Source organism: Mandrillus leucophaeus, unplaced genomic scaffold (genome assembly GCF_000951045.1).
Source record: "Mandrillus leucophaeus isolate KB7577 unplaced genomic scaffold, Mleu.le_1.0 Scaffold515, whole genome shotgun sequence".
Classification (NCBI taxonomy): Eukaryota; Metazoa; Chordata; class Mammalia; order Primates; family Cercopithecidae; genus Mandrillus; species Mandrillus leucophaeus.
The window spans coordinates 2484600-2492837 of NW_012105531.1; the positions used below are offsets into that span (position 1 = coordinate 2484600).

General features: G+C 36.3%; 1 protein-coding gene across 1 annotated transcript in view; it reads right to left on the reverse strand.

The window, feature by feature from the left end:
• ATG10 (autophagy related 10) overlaps positions 1-7914 on the reverse strand; it is a gene marked incomplete at its 5' end in the record, with an annotated part of 91659 nt that extends 83745 nt beyond the window's left edge. The window contains one exon of the mRNA XM_011996473.1: positions 7770-7914. Coding sequence (XP_011851863.1) covers positions 7770-7914 — 145 coding nt within the window. The remainder of the gene's footprint in view (positions 1-7769) is intronic.
• Positions 7915-8238: the final 324 nt, after the last annotated feature.

Sequence of the window (8238 nt, forward strand, 5' to 3'; positions counted from 1 at the left end):
GCAGCAGAGCTACAAATCAGAACCAAAGTTTTCTGACTCTAGACCATGCACTTTTCACCACTACATTATATGTGTTTCTGTGGACAGGAGTTCTTTGTAAAGTGTAAAGTTGTACATGCATATTAGTTGTATTGTTCTTGTTGCTACTATTACTAGTGGTCCCCATCAACACGGCCTAACCTATGAGTACATGGAATTTTTCCTTTCATGGTTTTCTTCCCAAGCCTGGCTCACCCTTTCCCCTATCACTCATGGACAAATCCCATGTCCAGCCAAGGCCTCTCTTGATCAACACAGCTCAAGGTAATCCCAAGCCCTGGTGCCTTTTACCTCTCTTATGGTCCTTAACATATTCTACTTGTTATAGTGAATTTCAGACCTATCTTGTTTCCCTCACTAGACTGTAAGCTCCTTGATGGTATTATCCATCTCAATTTCCTTTATTTATCTCAGCATTTCAGAAACATATTTATGCCTTATGTATAAATATTTTCAAATGAATGAACAGATGAAAGTTCAACATTATTTCTAGAGTTATTAGCACATTCTAAGAATGGCTGAATGATCATAATAAAATTAATTGATTAAATGTTTTACATTTATACTTTTAAAAACCCTCATACTCAATAAATCCACAGCATTAAGCAGATGCAGCTATAGCAGATATGTGATTTCTCAGTATCCAAACATACTACCAATTTGACAGATAAATTCCAAAATAAGTAGGAGGCAGAGCCCCGTTTCTACCACTAAAGCTAAAGGGAGGCAGATATTCCCTTGCCTTGTCATTCTACCACCTTCAGTTGACTCTATGACCTACCCTTCAATAAGCCTTTTCCTGCTTATCAAATTATTTGCAACCAGGGATAACACATCTAATATAGTAAAAATAGATGGTTTAAAAGTCTTGCTTAATACATATTTTCAAAATTATTAGCTTAAAATGCTATATATTTGTCTAGAAATCTTGAATAGGAAAAATAAATGTTAACATGGTTTTTAATTACACGAGAAAGTTTATGTGTGTTACAATCTATTTTTATGAACATATGCCCAACAGCACAAAAAGGAGCAATTGTGAATCATCTTAAACTGTCCACATACAGTGTTAAGAAACGTGGAATAATGCAAGTGATGTTATACCCTTCCATTTAAATTAAGTGAATCACTTAACCTATTAGAAGTACATATAAGACCATTTTGATGAACCTCTGAATAAGAAAATGGTCCCAAGGGAAGCAACACTGGGTCCACAAGATACCTCGGACATCAGCCCTGTGATACCACTATTGATCCAGAAATCTAAGAACCATACTACCAGCTGGATATCTACAGCCTGAGGTCTCCTGGTTCTAAAGCAGAAGACAGTCTATTTTCTTTTTTTTTTCCCCCTAAGACAAGAGTCTCGCTCTGTCACTGCAGTGGCATGATCTCGGCTCACTGCAACCTCCGCCTCCTGGGTTCAAGCCATTTTCCACCTCGGCCTCCCCAGTAGCTGGGATTACAGGCATGCGCTACCACGCCCAGCTAATTCTATTTTATTTTTAGTAGAGATGGGGTTTCACCATGTTAGCCAGGCTGGTCTCGAACTCTTGACCTCAGGTGATCCGCCCGCCTCGGCCTCCTAAAGTGCTGGGATTACAGGCGTGAGCCACCGCACCTTGCCAACACTCTATTTTCAATCCTATTCAAAGTATTCTGAGGTTTTGATTCCAAACTCTTGAGATTAATACTTAGCAATTTGTACACCTGGCTTTTCTCAAGCATTATCCCCACATTATGGACTATTACTACTATATTACTCTATACCAGAACTTTGAATACCCTTCTTCCACCATCCAACTTGTTCTCCTTCTCATGGAATGCAGTTTCTGCTTTCTCAAAACAGCAGCTAACATATAGACTTGAACACTGCTTTGATGACTTTGAAGGAACAGAGAAATAATACATGAGTTACAAGTTAGGCAGTGCTTTGTTTCAGCATATTTTAAAGAGAGGCTAATGAGATTTGTGCTGTGCACACAGTAGGCACTTACGTATATTTTAATAGGTATTTCAAACAGGGCTCATTTTGCCAATAGTAAGCAAAGATAAGTTTTTTCCACATGGCACAAATATTCGCCTAAGAAAGCTAAAATACAATCTCTTACAGGTTAATAAAATTAATGTACTTACCTTGCTATTTTCTCTCCATCTAAAATCTCTTGCCTTTTGTTTATGTGGCTAAGCAATACTCTGCTTAGAATAAACCTTTTGGCTAATTAGCTGTCTCCGTAGTTTTACTTCCCATTTCTTTAGCACCTGTTCTTTAGTACATTTTCAAAACAGGGCTTGATTTTTCAATGAGATTCTATTGCTATCATATGTTCTAACCCAGCATGTGACTTCTATCCTAATTCCCCATAATGTTTCAAATATTTACATGGTTCAACAAATAATTCTCACTAGATTTCCTCTATTATTTGGACTTTTCAGTTTAAATATATTTGTATTAAATAATTTTTCATTATTTTTAAAAATAACTTTCACTGTTTGCTCTTCAAATTCATTTCAATCCCTAGAATCTATTTTTAATTCACCAAAATTCATGTTACGGTTCATTATCATGACCTTGGCTAGATTTACTGTCTACATAAACATATGTGTAACATAAATATAAATATATGAACTTTCCTAAAGATTCTTTACAATCAAATAAGACCCTAAATTAAATTATCTGTCAAATAATTTTCTATTTTCTGTTCACTGTAGTAATTAACTAGAGTCATTTTTGCCCCAGTCTTTAAATGCTTCTCTAACCCACTATTTTTCTGCCTATTCAACAAGCTACCTTAACCTTAACTCTTACCATACTTGCAATAATACTTTTTTCCCTGAAAATATGTTCTTCACAACTCATTTTCTCTAAGAGGTTATTGTGTTTAAATTGTTATAAAATTAATAACAAAAACAATGAAAAAGCCAAATTCCTTTTTTTTTTTTTTTCTTCAAATTTCATTCTCACCCTTCAATTCCTTTTCTTTCTGTTTTACTCAGGCACAATTTCTAGGAAATCTTTCCTCTGGTCTCATTCACATCTGCTCAAACTCTTTCACTTTTTCTTTATACCTTCCAACCCCTTCCTATCCATTATGTCTTCCATAATTTGACCTCAACATATCTTTTCAACTATTTGTTCCATAATTCATCCTAAGTGAGCCCCTACTCCAAACTGGTCCTTTACTGTTCCCCAAATATGGTGGGCTCTCTCCAGCCCCCATAGCTTGGCACTCACTATCCTCCCATTCTACAATGCTTTTCCTAACTTCTTCAAGAAACCCAACCTGCGGCTGTCCTCTACAAGCTGTTGGACAGAACTACGGCTATTCTACTTTTACTCTTCAGCTTCCTCCAACCCCTATCTTTCCTGTTTTGTTGTCATTCTCCTCTATGCACTCCAAAGACTTCCTCTTGTTGCAAACCATGGACAATCCTTTTCCTCCTTGATGATTTATATGCTGCTTTAATTCCAAACTTTCCATTATTCTTTCTTTATCCTGGCCTTTATCTTAGTTTGGTTCATGCTGCCTTCGAGAAGGAACTATTCTTTGATTATTTCTTTTGCCTCATTTCTCCATGAGCATCCTTCAGGCCTACAACAAGTGGACAAATCTTTCACATGAAATATTTAGGCTACATTTTTAATTCTATACCCTTATTTCCTGGGCCAATAATAGAATGGTATCCATAAAGGACAGCCATTCCTTTGCTGAATGGAGGAAATGATTCCTCCTCTATTCAAATGGCCCTGCTGACTAATTAAAGAAATATGTCCAAACAGCTCCCAAGAAGAACCCATATGTCATCCAAAGAATTAAATGTTTTGAAAATAAGAAGAGCCACTTGGTCCATTTTTCAATAGAGATTGAGAACAAAGGAAAAGAAAGAGATGAATCAGAATTCAAGATGCAATAAATATAGACATTTCTAGCTAAATGTAAGAAGAAAATATTTAAGCCGAGGCCTCTGGTAAGGCAAAGGCCATCATGTATGTGCCTAAGGGTTTTACCACCTTTGAAACATTTGCCACTAGCTTTGATCAAAGTTGAGCCCTCAAAAGGGAAAATGAGACATAAAAAGGTCGGGGAATAAGAATGATAGGGAGTGGATAGAAGGCTTTGGCATGATACAAAAAGATCTTTAATATGGTATGCTTCAAAAACAGTGGGGAAAAGAGAAAGAAAACAAACAAACAAACAAAAAAACAGCATGCACTTGAAGATGTCAATGCTTTGTGGGAGTGGATTTAGTAAACTACAAGGCACTATTCCAATGTAGGCTATTTATTATTATTCAACAGATGTGCAATTATGTCTCACCCTCTGCTGAGTGATAAATGGTATTAACTGTGTCCCACCACCTCTCCCAAACCTACAATGACAGAATTAGTTAGAGAAAAACAGAACATTGGGATGGAAGGGCTTATTTCTTCTCTTAAATCCACATTGCCTACTTGGTAACTGAGCTCCTGTACACCAAAGTAGTAGAAATGAGAGGCAGAAGCAGAATGCTGTCTCAACTTGGCTGTCTGCCTTCAAGGATTAAATAAAAATGCGTGTTTATAGAAGTGGAACAGCTGCTTCAGCTAGTTTGGATACCCACTTTTGAGTCCTCAGGATGTTCTATTTTTCTAAGTCCACTACTCTTATAGTCTCTGAAAATTATCAGACTAAAGAGTAAAGATACATAGATGGTTTGGGTCCTCGGTCTCCTGGAGACAACAGAATTACTTCCGCCTTCAAAACCTGGCATAGCAGTTGAAGTAGGCACCATCACAATATTTCCATTCTTGGGCTATATTTTTTAAATGGCTAGAAATTCTTCATTATCGTTTCACTTAAATACTTGATGCTGTGCCACAGTTGAATAAGCCATATATATATACATATATCTTATACACGTATACACACAAAGCCATAAATAAAGCTTCTCACTTTGTAGGCACTCAATATTAATTTCCTTCACTCTTGTTTTTATATTGAAGCTCTGTGTTCCAGCATATCATTTTATAGATATAAACAAATATTTCTGCTATAGTGCAAGTTGTGATATAATAGAATATATGATATGATATGACATGACATGACATGGGAGTGACAAGAATAGATGGCATGTTAACTGAGTCTTGGGCTACTAGTAATTGGCCTGGTGGAAACTGGACCATATAAAGAAAAGGAATTCAAAGTCTAAGGGATTTGCATTTCGAGAAACAGTAAAAATTTCTCCTGAAATTGAAGCAAGTTGATACAAGAAAGGGTAATGTAAATTTAAATGGAAACTATTTATTACTTGTTTTGCTTTTCCTTAAAAAAATAGGGACAGGGAGAAAATTTAGAGCAAAGCAGAGAAATTAATTTTTACTAACAATCAAATGCAAAAGAAATTATAAATATCTGTCAAAAACAAGGCTAAGTGAACTATTTTTGAAGCAACCAAAAAAAAAAAAAAAAAAGACCCCTGGGCAAGAAATTTTACAGTCATCCTCTTTCTAGGTCGGAACTCTCTTAGAATGAGACAAAGAAAAATCCGGGCCTGGAATAAGAGGAAGACATTAGGAATCCTTTCACCACACTGACAGAGATTTGTTTAACAAACAGACGAAGGGTCAGAGTAATCAGATATCACAGGAAAAGGTAAGGAGAATAAAAAAGACTGAGAGGAATAAATGAAAAATTGTGACTCCAGAGTAAAGGTTGATACATTTTAAAAATATCCATGAGGTTAAGTTAGGTGGAAAGAAAAAATAAATTATTAGAATATGATAAAGGAAAGAAAGAACCATTCTTCATGTTTCTCCACCAGAAAGCATTCAGTATGCTGCACAAAAATTAAATTTGATATTTTAAGGTACCTGAACAAGCACTAAATGAATTCTGGGCCAAAATAAAATTTTAAATTCCTGATACCCACTCTATACAACACAAAGCAGTGGTGGTGGGGGGTGAATGCTTCCACATAAAAATAAATGACTTGTTTTGGTTTACCTTTATAAGGCATAAATGGAGGGCATTGTAAAAGTATACGAATAGAAGCCAAGAATGCTAATTGTGTTTTTTTAAAAGAATAGAAAATCATGAAGAAAGGATCACAGAAACTACACCAATGTCATTAAAATATAATTGGACTTGCAGGAACAATTACTGTGCTGTACTGTAAGGGGAGCTGTTGGCACATAAGAGCAAAGCACACATATGAGCTCATCAGCCGGCCTTGGCAAGACCCACTTCCAGCTAGAAGCAGTCATGTTTCAACACCTCTGATTCCCTAATGCTGACAAGCTAAACAACTTGTTTTGTCTCTGGGAGCTCTTCTCTGGTGATTAACTGCTTATGGTGAATACTAATTATATGAAAGTACAGTACTGAAGAAGTAACGTCCTATTTCCTCTACCTGCAGCCTCGACTTGTCTCTGAACCTAGAAGGCAGAGCCATTGCAAACCAGAACCAAGAGAGAGATTTTCCTCCCCATGAATAAACAAATGTATCTCCTACTTTTTAGTATAGCACAGCTCACTGACAAGAAACTTCCTTTAACCTCTGGGCTCTAAACCAAATATAATTACCATAAAATGAGTGTTTTAAAGGCTTGTAATAATGATATGGATAAATCCACAGCAAGAGTTTGTGAATTAGTGAACTATCAGTGTTCTCCATTCCCCATGTCCCATGTTGAAAATTTACCCCAAATTGTCAGTTCTTAGGAACTGCACCTCAGATTAAAATCTTCTCACCAGGGAGTCTATGAGAATTTCTTCTTGTGTTTTAAATCCTAAGTGCTTGTTAAACCGCCAACACTGCAAAATTAGAGACCATTAAACAATATAAGGCAGCAAGTGATTAAATCTACCAAACACACATTCAAGCAGCTTAAGCTACTTTTTAATTAAAAATAAAATATCATTGGCTAAATTCAGATGTCTTAGCTATCCAGAAAAAAGTTAGAAGGCTGTTCAAAATGCATAATGTTGCTGACAAGCCAGATACAAAAGGAGAAACAGGGCAAGGGTTTGGCGGAACAGGAGGCTCCTCTTGGTCCCTGGGTCTGGGTGGCAGCACATCCCAATGCTGACCCGGTTTAGGCAGCGGACTCTAAACGGGAAGTCATGGCTGCGCTGCAGGGTGAGGACGCCATGTGGCTGCTGATTAAATAAGCTTTATTAGCTAAGGCCTCCAAGGAGACAGGGTGTTCCACCTTCTTGGCAAGGGAATGAGTTGAGTAACAGCATCGCAGGAAGCTAAGGCATTGGAGATGTATACATGGCTGAAGGAAATGTCAGTGACATTTTTAAATACAGCTTAAGCTAATTGATAAACATTTCTTAAAATAATTATTAGCTTTTGGGGAAGGAGGCACAGGGGCTTCTGAGTTAATGGGATCATCTGAGATTAAAAGAAATTTTTACTGTAAAGTTAGAAGTAAATAAACATTGTAGCTTTAAGTTGTTCCTACATGTTTAAAGTAAAGAAAAAGGGCCAGGGGGCTTAGTCAACTTCAGGCAAAAGGCCAAGAATCTGAAGATCAGACTTAAGGCTGGGATGATATCATTCACGCTAAAGTCTTGATACCCTTTCTGAAGCATGAGAAAATTTACTGGTAAAACCTTACCTCACCCACAGTTTTCTTATTTTTAACTCTATTTTTTTTCCTCTGGAGAATAATTTTTCGAATATGCTTTTTGCTTTATATGTAAATGTTATAAATTTACTTTGAGCTTCAGACATGGTCTTACCTAAAAAGCTTGCCCTAAAGTAAAGTACAGGCACTTGGTAGCTACAGGAATATAAGACATGATACTCATATTTAATCACTTTGGACGCTGCTGCAGTTTCAATCACTTCACAATCATCTGAGGGTAGCTCGAAAGCCTCCTGAAAAAAAGCAAAAACAAAATGAAAATAGGTTTGTTAATAAGAAAAGTACTAACATGGAGAGGAAAAGAGGAGATTTTCTTCTTGCAAAATAACAGTTAAATAAATATAAGGCTATGAGACAAGGAAAAGGGAGTTTCCCATATTAATGTTTAACATTTGAGTCCTGGGTAAATAGTAAAACCAGAAAACATTAGCATTAAGTAATTCCAGATTGTTTTTGAGACACAAAGAAGCTCTGTATAAAGAAAAAGAAAGGAAAAAAATTCCAAAAAGATCTTTTGCCTGAAAAATCTTTACTGTACAATTTTAGCAACAAGATGATGGCTA